General features: G+C 40.4%; 1 protein-coding gene across 3 annotated transcripts in view; it reads left to right on the top strand.

Moving 5' to 3' along the window:
* SPAG16 (sperm associated antigen 16) overlaps positions 1–19503 on the top strand; it is a 359563-nt gene that overhangs the window by 255878 nt on the left and 84182 nt on the right. For all 3 annotated transcript variants that reach the window (XM_019291013.2, XM_019291011.2, XM_010407852.2), the window contains one exon: positions 1487–1613. In XM_019291013.2, the coding sequence (XP_019146558.1) occupies positions 1487–1523 (37 nt within the window). In that variant the 3' untranslated portion in view covers positions 1524–1613. Of the gene's footprint in view, positions 1–1486; positions 1614–19503 lie in introns of those variants that run through there.

Here is a 19503-nt window from a genome sequence, read left to right on the forward strand (position 1 = left end):
TTTGGAGTTTTTTGTTGTTTGTTTCCCGACCAGCCTGCTTGCCCTCATCCTTTGTACAGGCTGAATTTGCTGGGAGGAGCCAGATGAAATGAAGGGGAATTCAGTGGGCACAGGTGGTGAGACAGTTCGGCAGAGCCATGATGCTCAGCACCACTGTATTGGGCGGGGTGTAGTTCTGGTTACTGACATTTTTCTGCAAAACAGCATGTGCTGAGAGCCTGGCTGCTGAATTCTCCAAGCAATGATTACTTTGTTTCTTGGTGTTAACTCTGTATTAGTCCCTGTAACAAGCCAGAATGGAGTTTTGACATTTAGATCTCCTCCAAATTAACCTAAAGATTTCATTATATTTACACCAGGGTAGTGTTTTGCAAGCCATTAGTTTCTAGTTGAGAAGCTGATGGATATTTTAAGATCTTAAATCCTCTATTTGCTAGAAAACACCACACATATTATTGTAGGTACTATTTATGTGGAAGATATAAAAAATAAATCAATTTTTTAAAAAAATCATGGATGCAGTATCTGACCCGTGTTTCACCTGATTTTCAGTCCCGTACCATTGTGATTCCCCTTCCAAACAATATTCTTTAATCTAATCGTGCACTGGCATAAATTGGAAAAGACGTTGATAACTGAGTGCACACCAGCTGAGCTGCTTTAGGGATTTGAATCTCTATTTAGGAGGTTAAAATGAAAAGTAAATGTTTCTACATGGGTAGCTGGGTGGTTCATTCTGTTCTAGTGGGAGGAATTAGCTAAAAAAAGTTATGTTTGGGCATCCTTTACCCTGTCTTCTTTGATTTTTGCATTTATTTATATGTTACATGTTCAAAGGACTCTTTTTAGGGTAGGGGGTTTTTGTGAGGTTTTTTTAGTTTTAGTTAATATTGAGCAGAGGCATGGGGAACATGGTCCTGCTGTCTTTCCATGCATAGTCCCTGCATGCTTCTGGCTCACTGAAAGGAGGGAGTTTCGCACAGAATCACAGAATATTTTGAGCTGGAAGGACCCAGAAGGATCATCCAGTGCAACTCTTAAGTGAATGGGGAGTTGCCTTTAGTGTGGCTCTGGAAAACATGGCAGGGAAGGAGTGTCTGTTCTGCTCTCATCTTACGCTTCACATGGAAAACATGAGTAGCCAAATTTAAAATCAGGGCTAAAGGGCCAATCCTGTGGCTGCGTGAGAAGAAAAGACCCACAAGGCATATTCTTAGGGGACACTGGTATCAGAATTTAGGATGACCTCTTTTCTCTTTCTGTACTTGCAGTTTCTCCTGAGCTGGTCTCTTTAGAAGTCACGTTGTCTTGTTGCTATTCAAGCCAACAGAGCTGATAAGAGGCTGTGATAACCTCACATTTAACAGCTTATTTATTTGTTTATTTAAATACAGTTGCTGTGTCTGGCTGCCCAGCCCTGTACCAGAGGCTTTGATATTGGCAGAAGTACAGAGCAATGCCTTGATTTTGTTTCCATCTTTGGCAGGGGGATACGATTGCTTCCTGTGACTCCTCCGGCGTGATGAAGCTCTGGGACATGCGCAAGTTGGTCCCTATTCTATCCATCGATGCAGGTCCCCATCCTGCCAACCAGGTCGCCTTTGATCGCTCTGGTAGGGTTCTAAAACAACTTTTCCCCCCCTAAGACAAGGTTTGAGGTTTGTTTTGAAATCTCTCTCATCTCTCTCTAGTCCTGAAGCCAGATAACATGTGTAAAGCAACACAGATGTGTTAATTTCGAAGAAATGCCTGGTTGTGCCAGTGAGCAATACATTTGTCTTCTGTGGGCTAAACTGCCAAACTGGACTACTGCTCCATTTATATAAAATGCAAAATGCACGATAACAAAGAATACAATTAATTGCAACAGTATTACATCAAATACAAAAGTGATCATTGTGGGTAAAAAGCTTAGTGAGAGTGCCTGTGTTCCAGTAATGTTTATTCTCCATTACTGTTTGTTCTTTTATTTGCTAATTCTGGAGTTGCATTTCATAACCAGTCTTACAAAGTCCTCTCATAATTGTCTCAGAATTTCATTGGGCTGACAGGGTGGCTTACTAGGCACCAGGAACTGAATTGACCAGTTATTTTTCATCATCAACCATGCAGTACCATGTCAGCAATACTGTGAGTGCACACTGCATTTTCATTTGAAGAGGAGCTATTCTAAAATATTTTTGTTTTAAAATAATCTTCAGTTCCAAAGCACAGACAAGCATTCATGTTGCAGCACAGAATTAGATCCTATCTTAGGAAATGGTTTTACTCAAAGCTAGTGTAACATGATATAATACAGTAATATATAACATAATATATATATAGGCACATTGAAAAATAAGTATACATTTGCATTATATGTTCATAAAACATAAATCTTTGATAGAATATGAGAGATAATAAGGAATCATTAAAGAAAAATAATAGGATGGTGTTTTGTCATAATGACCTACATACTGTGGAATGCATAGAATCAATATATTGAGTCACTTGGCAGAAAACTTTCACATCAAATTCCGTATTATTTGTGTAGTGATTTCATGGATCTCTCTGCTGTATCATTAAATAAGGTACTTTCATTTTCCAAGGGAGAAAAAATGCATTGACACTGTCCATTTTTGGACAGTTTCCCAAAGACAAGTTTAACCACTATTGTATTTATGTGTGTAATTTGGAATAAGAGCTCATTTTTTTGTTCAGGAGGTTTTGAAGAAGTTTTGCATCTTAGTTTCTGGTGTATAATGTTGGGTCATTTGCAGAGGAACCACATCCCTGAAAAATGCAGTTGCAGTGTTTCTGCCAGATGGGAACTTTCCATTAGAAAGGTTATCAGCTTCAGGTAATCTAAATGGGCACATTTTTCCATTTGGACAAAATCCAGAATTTTCTCTGCAGGAGTCACCACACAACAGAGCTATCAAATTGGGGTGGATGGTCACAGAGAGGCAGAATGCAACAGGATGGAATTCCAGCTGGCTGAAGATAGGCAGATACCTGGCTGAGACATGCAGTACCTGCTGCAAGAGGGATAGACTAGATAAAATATATCCTGTGTTTAACAGCCTGTTGGGAATGGGACGTCTGCCTCACTCAGGACCTCTGCTGGTGGAGCAGCTTGGGTTGATTTTCCTTATCAAAACATGGCTCAATTTCCAGCTGTTTCCCTCAGTGTCTCCAGCTGATGTTACATCACCCAGTGCAAAATACTTGACTGCATTAATAGTCAGAGACACAAATTGTTCAGCTCTTACAGGTGGATTTAATTACTAGATTAGAGAGCCATGGTTGAGCAGGTTTTTTTCTTCTGCCCAATAATTATTTAAATTAAAGCTAATAATGATAGAAGAGGTTTATGAAAAGTTTGGTGGTATCAGCAAACGAGATTGAGGTCGGAGATAAGAAGGCCCCGGCTAATGGAATAATTTGTTTTGCTTTCCTTTGTATTGTTTTCAAGTAATTATCTTTGCAAATGTAGTGTAGACAAGCACATCTTACCTTTTGTTTCTAAGTGCTGCTACCTTTGTGGGTATGACATGCACCAGGTGGGAGGTGCTTCCCAAAGGAGGAGTTTGTGAGTTACCGGGGTTCTCCCGCTGGCATTTTTGGGGATGGGCCTTGCTGGCTCCAGTGATCCAGTTGCTATTCGGGGCCTAAATGCCTGACCAGCATTGTTAGTTGAATAGCAGTCTAAAGCCATTTCCTGCTTTATCAGAGGCACACTCAGATGTTAGTGACAAAAGTTGTGTATAAATCTTTCTGCTTTAGCTGCACTCTGCCTCAGCTTCTCTTTAGCTCAGCTTAAAGGTGGACTTTTCCATACTTGTGAATGAGGAGAAAATAACTAATTAGTAATTACCATTGCACTTCATGGGGATTTTCTGCTTTGCCCTGCTCTTTCTGAAAAAAGCTCATGATCTTTCAGTGAGAGGTGGTGATGGACCTGCCTGGGACTCAGCCTACTGGGGGTAATGCTCTTCAATATTGTGTTTAATATCAGAATTTTTTCTGATATTGTGCACAAATAACATGTCCTTTGAATTCTGCGTGTTGTGAATGGCTGACCAGAGTTACTGTGCAACATGGACCACAGCATAACTGACTTTTAAACTAAATTCACTTTTACTTTTTTATGTGCAAGTTAACCAGCATCTCCGTGTGCATATATTCCTGGGTAGCATTCATGCATCCCTGGAGCACCCTCTTGTCATCACCTTTTGTGTTTCCAGTTGCTGTTTAGAAAATGTAAATAAGATTAATCATAACACAGCATTGCATATGTAAGAGAAGGTGCAGAAGATTCCATCTTATATGCTATGATGTATTTATTTGTTATCACAGCACATTAAAACAAACAAACCAAACAAGCCCCACTTCACAGCAACAATCCAAAATCAAGAGCAGTTACAGTAAGGCCAAGGGCAAGCAAATAATATTTGGAAAAATGCACTGCTTTATTCTGAGCTCTGGAGATACAGTGAGGTGTTAACATTTAAGCTGCTTCCATCCAGGCTGGGCTGTGTTGCTCTCAGCATGACCAATAACCTTGCCATACCTCTGACCATCCCCAAAGGCTAGAGTTGCATGTCTTATTCTGAGGAAAAGTAGTTTAAAAGAATGTAAAAGCTGTAAATGAATGTGAAAGCTGAGAAATGGCAGGATCAAGATTATCTTGTGATACAAGTGGTTTATTTTAGGAGACAACAATTCTAGGGATGCAGGAGACACAGTGACAGTGAACAGATGGTACCACTGTCAGCCATGGTGGGGTCAGGGCAACTGCTCAGTGTTGATCTCTAAAAGCAAGCTTGATTTGCTTAATTACACATCACCCAGGACCATTACCACGAGACGGACAATGGTCCAATGGGTGGCAGTTGTTTGCTGTTCCTCTGCAGTCATTTTTGGTGTGAAATAGCAGAGACAAATTTTCTTCTCTACATTGCCCACCCTTTTACTGAACACAGAATTATTGACAGGATTTCTGGGATGTCATTGCTGGAGCATTGTTAATATTTGCACTTGACATTATTTGGGCTATAACTGATAATGTTAAAGCCACAAGCAATCCCCACAGGGATGGGGGCATGGACGTTAGAGCTCAGATGGTTAGAATTTCCACTGATATTGAGACATCAGGTAAAGTTCCAAAATTACAGTTTTCACATCCCTAATCTGGTAACAGTTTATGTGCTCAGAACAGAACTGGCAGATGTAGTCCTTGCAAATCGATCTTGCAATGGGGTGCCCTCTCAATTTTCTCTTTCATTTCCTCAGTTTTTGGTTGGTGTATTGACTGCAAAGACAAGCTGGTGTTAAGATGACAGAGCCAGGTGTCTGTCCTTTCTCCTTCTTTCCTCCTTTCCTTCACATTTTTGGTTAATTGATACCCCGTAAGTGGCACTGAGGAGATAAAGCTTCATCTTGGTAGGGTGGAGAGTTTGCTAGGATGGAAGAAGCTCTCCTTTGCTGGGAAGCCTACAGTGTATTTTGGAGTGAAAGGCTGAATTGGCAGTGGGTGCACCTGCAACTGGCAGATCTCAGGAAGTGACTATTGCCACTGTGACCTCTTATAAATAGAACTGGAGCATGACAAGATCTTTACCCTTTATCCCACTTGTTTTGCAGTTTCTGGAACTTGCTGTTTGTATTTGTCTCCCTTTTGATTACAGTTAAAGTCACGCTTGATGGGAGAAGAATCCTTTAGCACAGAACTTAGTAGTAATCTTTTTAGAGGCATCTGATTTTGTCCACGTAGAGCAATTATGTGCTGACATTAATGTGTGTTTTTCCCTGTGCCTCCCATTTCTGACTCAAAAGCTTTTTTCATTACAACACTTTATTGCTCTGTGTTCTTTAATCTCCAAGGCAGATTACTTGATAACATCAATTGATTCCTTAGGGTGCTTTTCCCCTTGTGGTTCAATGCCTGAGTTCCTGTCTCAATTCTGACTATGTATATGCTGTCGCAGGCAATCCAGCCTCAGCTTGGGTAATTTTTACTTGATTGAAGTTCTTGCCAATTAACGAAACCTTCCGATTCTGGGAATTGAGAAAAAACAAAACATGAAGAATTAAACAATTGTCAAAGTAAGTGCTTTTTCTCCCCCTTCCCCAGTCTCAGCATGAGCCAAACATCTCTCCTTCCCCCTTCCTGGTTTCTTCTTGCCTTGTTTTCACTGTGGGCTGTGCCCCATCATCCCAGTTCCTTTGGTTCAGCAACAGGGGATGCAAGGAGGAGTATAATTCTCTGGATTTGTCCTGGCACTTACCTTTTCACTAATCAGTTCAGACTTGCTACGGTGCTATAGCTCCTCCTGACAGGACAGCAAGGTGACCAAGCCATGGTTTTGGAGCACATCTTTCAAGTCTTGGAAACGTTTGCTCTTTACATAGAGAATTAAGACTTACTTTGCTGCCTGCTTTGCTTCTCATTCAGGCTTTTCTCAGGTCTATTTGTACTTGTACATCACTTGTTCCTGTCCTTGTTCCCATCAGGAATTGCTTAATGTCTGTCCGTTCAGAACCGTTTGCTTTGCTATGGTCAGCACTCCAAGAGCTGAGTGTTTTCCCTGCATCCCTACACACACTTTTCTGTACAAACCAAAGATTCACATGGTCTGTTTCTTTTAAATATAATTGATCCACATTCTCACAGGTTTTGCTTAATGAGCACAAATGCAGCCACCTGCATATCTTACTTCTCCATTTATTATTTGGTAATCAGCACTTTTAGCTCATCTTCACTTTCTTCTTGGCTTCAGCTCATGTCCAAGTGCTGTGTCAGGGCTGTGTGTCTGATCTGTGTGTGCCTCCTCTGTCCCCAGCAGAAACTGGCCAAATAGTAGTCAGGGAACACTCCCCTTCCTTCCAGAAGGGGATAGGGCTGACCACCAAAGTCAGTCCTTTTGCTTTACGCTGGCAAGTTTCAAGCAGTGGTGGCTCTCCATTTCTCCTTTGTCTTGTCCATCCCTCTCTTTTTGTATTTCTCTTCAGTCTCAACTTGAGTATCCCTTTATAAAACTTCTCTTAAAGCCTGTGATAACATGTTTGATCCATGTCTGAATGTGCATCCCAACTTTAAACTGATGGGTGGGAGATAAACTTTCAGATCCGTTTGTTGACCAAGGTGTTTTTATACAAACGAATGATTTTCAAAAGTGATACCTTGGATAGAGGGAGTACTGGTGGGCTGGTTCACCTCAGCCACACTGGGAAAAAGGTTTTGTCCTTTGTGCCTCAAGCTGAAATCCCTGCTTTGGCAGAGCAAATGCTGTTGCCCCAACTGTGTGCTCTTCGACACTGCCCCAATATTGATGTTTTGTCCCTAGGTAGCCTGCCCAGCCCATGTGTTTGCACTGGTGAATCCATTAGTGAGCTCCCTGGAGAGATTCCAGCATGGTGTGAGTTGGTTTACACAACCCGTGACCTATTTTCCAGCCCTGATCATGCTGCTTAGCCTGGGAAGTCGGATCAACAAGATGTCCCTGTCAACCTCTTTCCCTGAGGAGTGCTTACAGCGTCTGTTGACCATCCTTAATTACTCCTATGGTCATCATGGGAATAAAAGGATGTGCTGGAAGACTGAATTATTCAACAGTAATTCCTTGTCTCATAATTCTCACTCCTTCCCTCTCTGCTGCTGTATGCCATTTTTTCTCATTCACAACATCTGTTTTCCTGACCGTAAAAATTCTTTAATTTGTAGGCAATGGGTAGATTGGACTTACACAAATACAAGCTGATTGACAGATTGTTTTGTCTCCTGGTTTCGTGGGTGTATAAAACTATCACTCCTTATTTCTGACTGTTGCAGTTTGCCAAAGGGAAAAAGCTGGCAATGAATTTTCCCCCTTTGTTGATCAGGAGAAGAGTTGTGCTGTGCAGTATTTCTGTTGTGTCATAACCATTTTTCAATACGAGCAAACACCACAATATTTAAATGTGCTGGAAGGGAAAGAAAAGGGATTCTTAAAATATACGACTTTATTTTCAGTACAGACATAATTTAAAATGTATGAAATATTTGTCCTTTGGAAAGGAAAAGGAGGTGGCTTGGAACCCCTGTATTTTACATTTTTTGCCCTGGTTGCAGATAGTGTTTTGTCTCTGGCTGTGTTTGCTGAGCTAATGAGGGTGGGGACTGTGCTACTGCAGGCAATTGCTTTGAACGCTGAGCACTTGGAAGAGATTAGCCCCATTGATATTCCCTTCATCTTTGTTAGAGGGGCATGCTTCCTTCCCTGGAGTGCCAGGAGATGGACAGCTGTTTAATAGAGCCAGCCTTTTTCAAGTACAGGCTGTAGTCCTGAATATTCCCATCTCCCTCGCCTGCAGACACCCCATGTCAAAACAATGTTCTGGAAGCCAGGGTTGTTCCTCATTAGAGCAATATATTGACCTGACAGGGGCTTTTTTGAGGACCCCAGGTTGACTGGGTTATTATCTGACTGGTTAAATATTATTCTTCAAGGAGAAGCAACAGTTTCAGCAGTTCAGGCAGACAGCCAAAAGATGGTGATGAGCAAATTGTTTGTTCCAAGAGTAAATGAAGGGAATGTCCACATGATTTTTGCCATCATTGTATTAAACTAACAGGAGCTGAAAACTGGAGCTTTATGCATCCCAAGTGGGGCATAACTGACCAAAATTTTGATTCTCCAGCAGCTATCCACAAACTGAATTAGAATGGCTTGCAAGAAGTTGGCTTTTTTCTAATCTCATTTTAACTAGGCACAGGTCTTAAAATAATAATGTATTTAACATCTCATCTCTTGCATTTACTGCTTTTGTAACTTTACCAGGTTCTTGGATTCAATTTTATATTTATTGTTTATATTAATTTCAGCTCACAGAATACTGCAATTAGCAAATTCCTCCTTTGAATGTATTTACAGTGATAGAATAGAACTCCTTACTTTCACTCAGACTGCACAGCTCTGTCCCAAGCCTGGCTTAGATACAAGAGCTTCATCTCCTGATTAACTTACTCCTGCAGACAGTCAGGGACGAAGGACCTCTGAAAGTCATCACAGCCTTTCTTCCATGAAAGCTCCTTTTAGATATCGACAGCTCTCCAGGTCCTGTGTTTTGACTACAGCATCTGTATGTAAAGAGTGGGTCAATACTGTATTCATCATTCATAGCCTGTAATAAAAGAAAGGGATTTTTGGAATATTGCTTTGGTATTTGTGTGTCCTTTCTGTGTGGTAAATATGGAAGATGGAATGGCTGTGGCATTCTCTGCCAAGGACTGGATAAGTCAGGGAATCTGCAAGGGGACAGCCATTTGCATCTTTGTCACTGCCGAAATTAAACGTAAGTTCATCAGTAATCAAGAATCATTAGTTAGCTGGGAGCTTTGTGGGCTGACGCAGAATTGTGTTGGGAGTGTAGAAAACACCCTTAGGAAAACAAAGAACTGGACAGTTCTGTTTAAGGGGAAGCAAACATTTAGAGAGAAGGAAGAGTCCATAGGGGCTGGGATGCTTTGGAGAAAGAAGTAGTTCTTGTGACTGCCTAAATAACTCAAGTATGTTGTTTCAAACTTAAGGATAATTTAGGGGATTTGGTCTGTTCACCCACTGTTCTTTTCCCTCCTAAAAAGCAAAGTATTTCATACTTTGGATTAAAACTTGGAAATGAAATGTCAGACAGTTTTGTAAAAAAAAAGAAATCTTTAAAACTGTCCATAACCAGCATTTCACTTTCTTCTTTGTGGAGGTAAAAACTATGCCTGTCTATGCTGAGTTTGAATAACACACTTTCAATAACTCAAAACTTACCTTTTTAGCAAAGTTGCTCTTTTTCCAACATTCGTTTTTAAAAGTCACCAAAGTCTAAAATAAAATTATTCACCTCCAGATACCTGTATTGTGATTACCAAGAAAGTTTTGATTCCTTGAACAGCTCTTCCGCTTGGTAAATGGAATATATTCATGAGCTAGGTCTTCTCAGCGCTTGGAAAGTGGCACCTCTTTTCAAGAAAGAGATCATCTTTGAATTAAAAGTATGCTGTCCTTAGCCTTTTTTTATTTTTATTTCATTGACAAATTGTCGCAGGAGCTAAAACGCGTAATCATCAATAACAAGTGATCCATGGGGCTATGCAAAATGTATTGATTAACAATATAATCTCCATACAGATGTCCTAGCAGTGCTTGTTATTTTCTATGGGCCAATCTGGGAGTCCTGCTTGCATTTCAAGGGGCTGGTGGAGGAAGGTGAGTGAGACAAAGTTCAGAGCATCTCTGCAGTTGCCTGGCAGCATCTTGGCTGAAAAGGAAAAATGCTACCAATTGCTCCCATCACAGGATGTGCAGCCTCCTTTTATCAAGCCTGCATGGGTACAAAATAAACCCATTTCCTTGAAAGGAATTCGAAGCCTGAGACAAAATCCCCTTTGTCATGAAAGCATGATTTAAATTTGTTTTAAGGCTGTTCCACTACTAAGAAAATCCTGATTTAGGTGCCTTTGAGGCATTTAACTTACACTTATGCAGAGCTATTCCTCAGAGAAAATTGGATGTAATTTTAGGATTAGATAACTGACCTAGGAATGAGAGAGAGAGAAAGAGTGCAAAGCTTGCACATCCACTTTTTCCAGATGGATATTCACTAGGAAACCTTCAAACTGCTCATAAATATTGCCTGTCCTTTTGTAAAGGCTCCCACCAGCAAGCCCATGGTCATTTCCTGGGCAGAAAGAGTTTTTGTATTGAAACTTTTGGGCAACTAAAGAAAGTATTTTAATTCCCGTTCTTTTTCTGTGGCAAAATATTACACATAATGATGAATGGGAAAATAAGCATAGAAAGAAGTTCTATAAACAGCCTCCAATGCCTGACTTGCATATTTGAGCTGTTTGTTTATTCTGGGGTTTTTTCCTCTGGAATGAACTTCCTCTATTTCTTTGCCTGTCTTTCAACTCATGAAAATACCTTTTATGTAGAGATGCTATCTCTTGGAGATAGCATGCTCTTGGGGAGTAGGGTTAAATCTCCTTACTTTCAGTCTTCCTAAACTAAATTGAGTGAAAAAAGGAACTATCTTAATCCCTTTTTTACCCTTCTAGAATAAAGCCAAAGAGGTGGTGATGACAGTGAGTTCTTTAATACTGGGTTCATGTTAAACATCATTTCTTCCTTTCACATTTTATATTGCAAGTGAGTATGTGTGCAATACCTCAGTGACCTGCCTGGAAACACAGAAGATCAAAAGCAGAGCATTTCTGGTCTGCTGTGGCAGTGTCCCAGCTCTGGCACTGGGCAGGAGGTGATGCTGAGGGCAAACAGATAAACTCAGAGTGAGGAGATGCTGCAGTTTCCCTGCCCCTCTCCTGTGGATCTGGGCTCCCAGAACTGGGTCCTCATGCACTTCAATGTTCATGGATCTCTGCTCTGGTAAACTTCTGCTTTGGCACTTCTTTGTATTTCCAACAGGTCCCATAGCCATGAGGAAGCACCTCCCTGCCTCTGCTTTAAATCTCTTAATGATACATTCTGATTCTCATACTATGGGAATTATTGAATAATTGTTCCTTGTTCAACCTCTTCCTGCTGGCACATCTTCCTGCTCTCTTTGTGGAGCTGAAGGGTCTGTGTCTATTTAATCTTCTGAATACATAAGCCATTCCTCCTCTTTCTTCATTTGTTGCCCTTCTGTAAATCTTATTTTGGGTATTTCTTTTAAAAATGGAGAAGAGGGATGAGTTTGGTATGATGTTTTCAAGATGTGCTTAAATCAGGGTTTTAAATAGAGGCCTAATGAGGTTTTTTGATTTTCTTCTCTAACTTTTGGGGTTTTCTCCCCCCAGTCTTAAATCTTGACATTATAACAAGCTGATGTTTTCAAGGAAGTGTCCGTGGTGGCTGTGAGATCTCTGTCCTGAATGACAAAGGCTAGTTTACTGTCTGTCACTGGATTTGTATAATTAAGAATACTTTTGTTTATTTGAATATTCAGTGTTTCTCAGAATTCAGTTTCATCTGCCTTTCTATTACTTAATCCAGTAGCATCTTGAGATTCTTCAGTCACTCTGTGAAATGTGCTGTTGTCTTGAAAAACATGAATAATTTTATATTCTCAGTGTTCAGCTTCACATCCTTTAAGAAAAAGAAATTATTTATGTGTTGACTAGCATAGATCCCAGAATAAATGTCACATTCTTTTGGTAATCTGTATTTTTCTCACTATGTCCTATTGGAAAGATTCCATTTTTCCCCTCCCAACTTTGGTCATCAAAACTGTTGGGAATTTAAGTATCTTATGTCAGTCAGGTCACCCTTACTCCTGTGCTTCTCAGCACCATCAAAGAGCCAATTTCTGATCTGTGGTTTGTGCTGTAACAGCTGTGATAACTCCTCACTGTGGTATTGCATTTCTCCATGCATCAGCTAAATCTGTTCCTTATTATACAACTGAGTTTATCAGACCTGTAAATAAATCCCAGGTACCAGCTGGCAGTTTCTCAGGCTCTTTTCAGAAGTTGCTGTCACATTTGCCACCTTCCATTCCTCTGCTCCTTGGACCAGGTTAAGCAGTTGCTTCAAGAGCAATTTAAGTTAATTTCGTATTTAATGTTTTATTATGAATACTTTCTGCGTCTGGCAAATATTTGATCACCTCATTCTAAGATTTTGGACTTCTGTTTCCTGTTAAGAAGCCAAGCCAGCCTGTCCAGAGTGTCCCTCAGGAGTTACAAAAGCAGTCAGCTCTCTGCACTGCTCTGCCTGGTGGGATTGCAGCTGCTTGGGGATGGTTGGAACAAGGTGGAATCCATCACAGACGAGAGGGATTTGAGCTATTGCTACATGGCTTACTTTGCATGACCTCATCTTTAAAGGAATGGATGGCTATTCCCACTAAAGGAATGAGTCAGCAATTCCTTCAAACAAAGACATCTGTCTTATAATATAAAAGAAAGTGTTTTGGTTGCTCAGCTGATGCGCATCTGAAGTTGGATGTTAAAATTAGGAGTTAAATTGTTAACACTGTCCCTGGAGTGCAAGGTTCACTGAAACTGAGAATTTTCCTCTGCAATCCATGAAAAAAAGAGTGACTTAAAACATAGTCTGTTAAATCCATTGCCTTCCCTGGCTTCCTTTCCAGAACTGTAGTAGTAGTAGTAGTTGATAACAGCCTTTTATTCAGGATCATCCCTTTCTGTGTTCCAGACTGCAGTCACAGCTGTCTACTTAAAACTCTGATACACAATTATGTGTATTTGGCCAAACGAGTCTTTCCTTACATCAGTGGAATTAGCCCTCTCCATTTTGTGTCCAGTATTGAGGGGTTTTATTTTCTATTGTGTGTTCTTTTTCCTTCAACTCCTTGCCCTAGCCAGTCAGCCTGAGTGGCATTTGGAATATATCTGGTAGCATAACAGGTGTTTGTAAGTGACTGAAATTAATGATTAGTGTTTGAGCTGTGCTTGCAAGCTAAGTTTAGGCACTGGCACAATTAGGAGTCATTGGCTGATGGACCAGCAAAATAATGGGCTTAATTTAAGCAGATGAAGCCTCTGAGTCAAACCCCAAGCAAGGCAGGTCTGTGCCAGTGCTGGCCTCGCTCAGCACTGTGGCTGAGGGGGCTCCTCCACCTCCTTCCCTGAGCAGTTCCAAATGCTAGGAATGAGTGAACAACCTGGCTTGAGAAACTCACAACCTTCCTGTTCCAGCTCCTGCATCTGATGTGGAGTGGTTGAATCTGGGACTGCTGAGCTTTATGATGCAGGTATTGTGATTGATGGAATATTCTGCTAATTTTTATTTATTAATTAACACATTTATTTGAGTAAATTACTAGACAACTCTGATAGTTGCTGGGATAGTGCAGGCATAATAAACACAAGGTTATTGAGTATAATGAACACTTCTTCCCTGGCATTGGAGCAAATCATGGGGAAAGGAAATAGGAAAGGAAATCAATAAGAAGAGCCAAGCCTACAGAAATTATTAAGCATCACCTCATTCAGAACCCCTCAGCTAATGAAAAAAAGATGCTCCCCTGAAATATTGCCCACAGCCTTAGCTGGCAGGTACACATGATATTTGGAGAGAAGGCTGACGCTCTTTGCTGGGAAGTGCTGAGCATCCTCATGGCATCGTATACTTTGGGCAGCAGGTTCTCTGTGGCAACCTTGGACTTCATGGGCCAAGGTGGAGGATGCCTTGAGTCTCAGTTTTGGTCCTTTCAAGGGAAGAGAAGTCTGAGCCTGTGACCTCCCTTCTTCCCTTCTGTGAAACAGCAGCATGCTCTGGGTGGCTGTTCTGTAATCCAACCAAGCCAGCCCCTGCCAGCAGGCACTGTGCTGTGTGTGTAGGGCGTCTCCTCTCTCACTGCAGGGCACCCAGCTGGGAAGATGCAGCCTGAACCTACAGCAGGCTGCTCTGTCTGGTAGTGGTTGGTTAGCTCACTCATCCCGGCTCTGTGAAGTTTTCCAAACACAGCTTCAGTGAGAGCTGGAGAGTTTAAATCTCTGCACATGCCTGCTGCTGGCCCAAGGGTTCCTGGGACTGCCTGCTTCCAACTCTTACACTAACCAAGGCTCTGGTACATATTTTAAAGTAATTACTTTCATTCCTTGCTCATTTGTTTTCTGTTGTTACTTTCTTTTTGCTGCTGTAAAAGCTCTTACATTCGATGTTCACTTCTGTGATTTGTCCTGATGTTCTCTACGATTATAAGTTTGAGTAGTACTGAGGTGAATGAATAATTTAGGGAATCCAAAATAACACAGACTGGGTTGCTCCACAGCTGAGAGCACAATCACACCCGTAACACAGAGCTGACATCCACCTTGTGTACAAGGATGTGTGGGTTATGGTCCTGTGGCTCTGCACAGTTTTGCACTTAACAGTCATCTTCCCAGTCTGTTTGGGCTCTTTGGAATTATGTACTAACGGCTGGACAAGTAGGTTTTATTTCCAGAAATTTTATTTCCATAAATTACCCATAGGTGTGTGGGGATGGTCTTTGTGTAAAGATTTGGCAGAGTGGCCATTAGGATCCTGCCCCTAGGAAATGACAGATCCCATGCTCCCGGTCAAACACCTGTGCTGTTGTACTATGTGTGCATGAATTCAAAGTGTCCTGCACTGGGCTTCTCTCTTGTGTGGTCTGAATTGTTCTTCTCTTTCCATTGGTGGAGGAGAGGAGAACTGTACCTCAGTACAGCATTGCCATCACCATGGAAACACACCGGTGGGGACAGCCTCCTCAGAAGAGGAACACAGAATCACTGAATCACACACTGGTTTGGATTGGGACCTTAAAGATCATCTGATTCCAAACCCTGCCATGGGCAGGGACACCTTCCGCTATCACAGGTGGCTCCAAGCCCCATCCAGCCTGGCCTAGGACACTTCCATGGATCCAGGGGCAGCCACAGCTTCTCTGGGCAACCTGTGCCAGGGCTTCACCCCCTCTCACAGGGAAGAATTTCTTCCTAATATCCAATCTAAACCTACTCTCTGTTGGTTTGAACCCATCCCTCCTTGTCCTGCCACTCCAGTTCCTGACACAGAGTCCTTATCCAGCTTCCCTGTAGCCCCTTCAGATACTGAAAGGGGCTCTGAGGTCTCCACACAACTTTCTCTTCTGAATAGCCCCAAATTTCTCAGCCTGATTTCACAGAGGAGGTGCTCTAGTCTGGGATTCAAGCATTTCATGTCTTCTGTTGTCCTGGCCCAACAAAAGTAAAAACACCTTCATATGCTCAGTGATTTAAAAGCAGCAAACACAGCTCAGCCCATCTACTGCCACATACATAATCAGTTCGGGTATTTCTAAGCAAAACAAATACTTCCAAAGGAGCTATTGCGAACAGATGGACTAACATTCATAAAATAGGCAGTTCCCTCTTTAAATGTTTTGTTGGAATAAAATGTATTGTTTCTATTGAGATTTAAACTGCAGTTTGCTTAAGTTATTTTTATATTTGCACATTATATTGTGAGCATATGAAATGGGCAAAATGTTAAGAATAATTAAGCAGAGTGGTCCTAAATACCCTGGGGAGTCTGAAAAATCATATAGAAAAGAAAGCAGCTATCTGTGGAGCTGCCAGTTGTACTTATATAAGCCCATCTGTTTACATCTACACCTGTTCCCTAAAGAAGAATAGATCTTATGTGAAGAATTCCCACCAGATCCCCCAGACATTTTATTATTCAAGAATGTTCTTCCTGTTTATTCGCTCTCTTTCCTCTATAAGAAACTGTAGAATGAATATTTTCAGTGTGGTGTCGTAGAACATTTGCAAGACAAATGCTGGACTTAGCATTAAAATTAAAAGAGTTTGTTCTCTTCTGATTTCATAATGAATACAAATGCTTGCAAGCCATGTGCACATACCTTTGACTCACAGTTGCTCAGAGTCTTGTCTCCTGTTTATCTTTCCCCTCCCACTTCTTTATTTTCGTCTGGAGACCCTCAGACCATCTCTTGTCAAACCTAAGGTATAGGTTATTTTACATCTAATTGATCATGTGGAAAGGCTGTTTGCTTTTTGTGGGGTCTAAACTTCTTTTATTGTAAAACTTATTCTTAAAAAAGAAAGAGGAATTCAGGAGCTCCAAACTTTGTGTTTCCCAATGTCACTCAGTCCCAGGAGTTCTGCAAATGTAGAGCTAATGATGTGCATTCCCTGGCTGAGGTTCCATCCTCAGAACTACTTCAACAACAATATTGCCTGAATAATGTCAGATCTAAGCATGTGGACTTTTTTGATCTCTTTATTAAATCCTGGTATCAAAGTGGATTTATCCACTCTCAAAGATAAGATGGGGGGAGGCCAGCTTTTGAAGATCATTTGCATTTCTTTCATTTGGTGGCCTGATCTTCTTCCTACTCTATTGAACTTCTGTAAATTGCTTTAGAATTCTTAGAACAAAAAAAAATTTCTAAGGAGTTCTAACTTCTGATTTAATTATCAAACTGTAAATTCTTTACATAAACTTTATGACACAGCAAATAAAAAATAAAATGAGGTCAAGTCAAAAAAGGAGCAAATTCAATTAGCCCCTTCAAAGAAATCTGGACTTGATTTCAAGTTTTGAATTACAGATTTAGAATGAGGGTGGGTTTTCTCCTTGTCAGCTTCTGTGGAACTGAAATTTGTGAATTCATCTCACTTCTAACAGTGACTTCCCAACGAACTTTAGTGGTTCAGGTGCTTGGGAGAATGCTTCTCTCCTCCCAGAGAGGTAATTCCATTCTGACCACCAAAACTTTCCTTACACTTCGGGCTTCCCACCGCAGCATTTCCTAGCAGAGACTTTCCATGAACTTCCAGTCTTCATTGCCAAGGTGAAAATAGAGTTTTTGTGTCACTTGCGAGGATGAACTTTTTACCTAATATTTATTCTCTTTGTTGTAAACAGTGGCTAGCTGTGTTTTAGGTAAGTAAGAATTTCTTCCCAGATGGGGTTGTCAAGCATTGGAAGAGGGCTGCCCAGGAAGTGTTGGGAGTCCCCATCCCTGGTGGTGTACAAGGATCTCCTGGATGTGGCACTCAGTGCTCTGGGCTGGGTGACAAGGTGGGGATCAGTCACAGGTTGGACTCGATGACCTTGGAGGGCTTTTCCAGCCTTAATGATCCTGGGATTCTGGGATTTTACACAGAGTTTGCCATATCTCTCTAGGAATTTGGGCATAGTATTCTTCAGCTGTTTAGCTGTAACAAAATACCTTTTCCAACCCATCCAGTGATTCCAGAAGTCCAAAGCATGGATTAAAGGAGAGGTTTATATTTAAGAATAGATCACAGCTAAAGAAATTTAGAGTATTATGGGATTCTCTGTCAAGGCCTTTGAAGATACTGTCTAAAACACTTTTTAACTGCTTGGCTCTATCAGCTATGGAGAGTTATCGTCTCTATTTCCAAACAGTTAGCAGATAAAGCCTTAAAGGCTTGGAGCAATCCCAATTGTACGGTGAGTCAATTTATGAGGAAAATATCTCTGGAATCAGTAGTTAAAACTTTATTACAGATAGCTCAGATATTGGGCTTGATTTATTTTTCATATCTTCCGTAGTGACATGAGTGAATTGTCTACAGAAAGGCCACATCATACTTATTACAGAGTAAAGGCATATTGGAAAGGGAGCTGCTTCTTCATGGGCCCAAAACATTTCTTCCATTTGCAGCAGAAGAGAGAATGCAGACATAAAAGGAGATTCTTTTTAGGTTGTTGCAGCAACTTATCAACACAGTTATTTATGCTTAGGATGTGCTTGAGGATAGTTTACATAAATGTCTTTATACATGGCAAAGAAAGTTGCTTCATCTGATGATAGTGTTTGATTTTATTTGATGCCTTCCTAAAACTATCAGGCATTAATTTAAATCAAGCATTAATTTAAATCATGCAAGGCAAGGCAAAGGAAGATCTTAATGATTTTAGTTTGGTTATATCTTAGCAAATTTTCTTAGAACTGAAAATTCCTTGCACTTTTGGAAACTGAAAACTTTTATTTTACTGTGAGACACTGAATATTTGCATTAGATATGTACCTTAAGGAAAAAAACCCCATATTTTCAAAAATTTCTTCAAATCATATATAAAAGAATTCCTACATCCATCATCATTTTTTCACACTTCTGTGAGAAGGATGCATGGCATTCTTCCGAGAACACATACTTTATTTTAAATTAAAGTGAATAATGCTCTGAGATTATAAGTAGGCTGCAGTGTTTTATTTCCGATTTTTATTTTCATGGTCTGTGTAATACAGGCCATAATTTAGGATTCTATTTTTTGAAGAACAGTGTTGCTTTCAAATTTTTCGGTAACAGTGTAAAATTAATGAAAAAAAACCCCCATAACTGAGGAAATTCTCATTGTTCATACTTTACTTGTTTGAAATAAGATGAAATTTGTGAAGTATCATTGAATTAGAACTGATTAAATATTTCTCTTGTGCACACATGGCATAAATGAGAAGTATTGCAGAAATGATTTCTCAGTCTTTTCCAGTTTCTCTTGACATTTGATAGACTTCTCTTGATTTTTGGATTGCTGTAGCTGGGGTTCCTTGAATCAAGTCCATTTTCTATCTTGACCTTTTAAAAATATCTGTGCTTTAAAGTTGGTAGGAAAAACCTCACTGGATGATTATGGAGAGATCTACCCACTGGATATTCTTGGGGTTGACTGATGAGCTGATGCATGAAGGTGTAAGGGATATAATTTTTTAACAAGTTGTATTTTTAGAAAGGAATAAAATGTTTGAATGGCATAATGAGACATTAATGGCCGTATCAGTTAATAAAATAAATGCCATGCTGTTATTCATGGTATGTTAAGAGTAAGAATCATTGACACTGTATGCATAAAGCAGACACGAATAATGGCAGAACCTATTAGGCTCTAACTTCAAAAATACCCAGCAATTATGAAACTTTAATTAACAATCTTAACTTACACATATATTTACATATTAATGGTCCTAAGTGGTAATTGTAATTGTCTCTCATCATTGCTTCTTTTGACCCTCATTTTT

Source organism: Corvus cornix, chromosome 7, assembly GCF_000738735.6.
Source record: "Corvus cornix cornix isolate S_Up_H32 chromosome 7, ASM73873v5, whole genome shotgun sequence".
NCBI classification, from domain to species: Eukaryota; Metazoa; Chordata; class Aves; order Passeriformes; family Corvidae; genus Corvus; species Corvus cornix.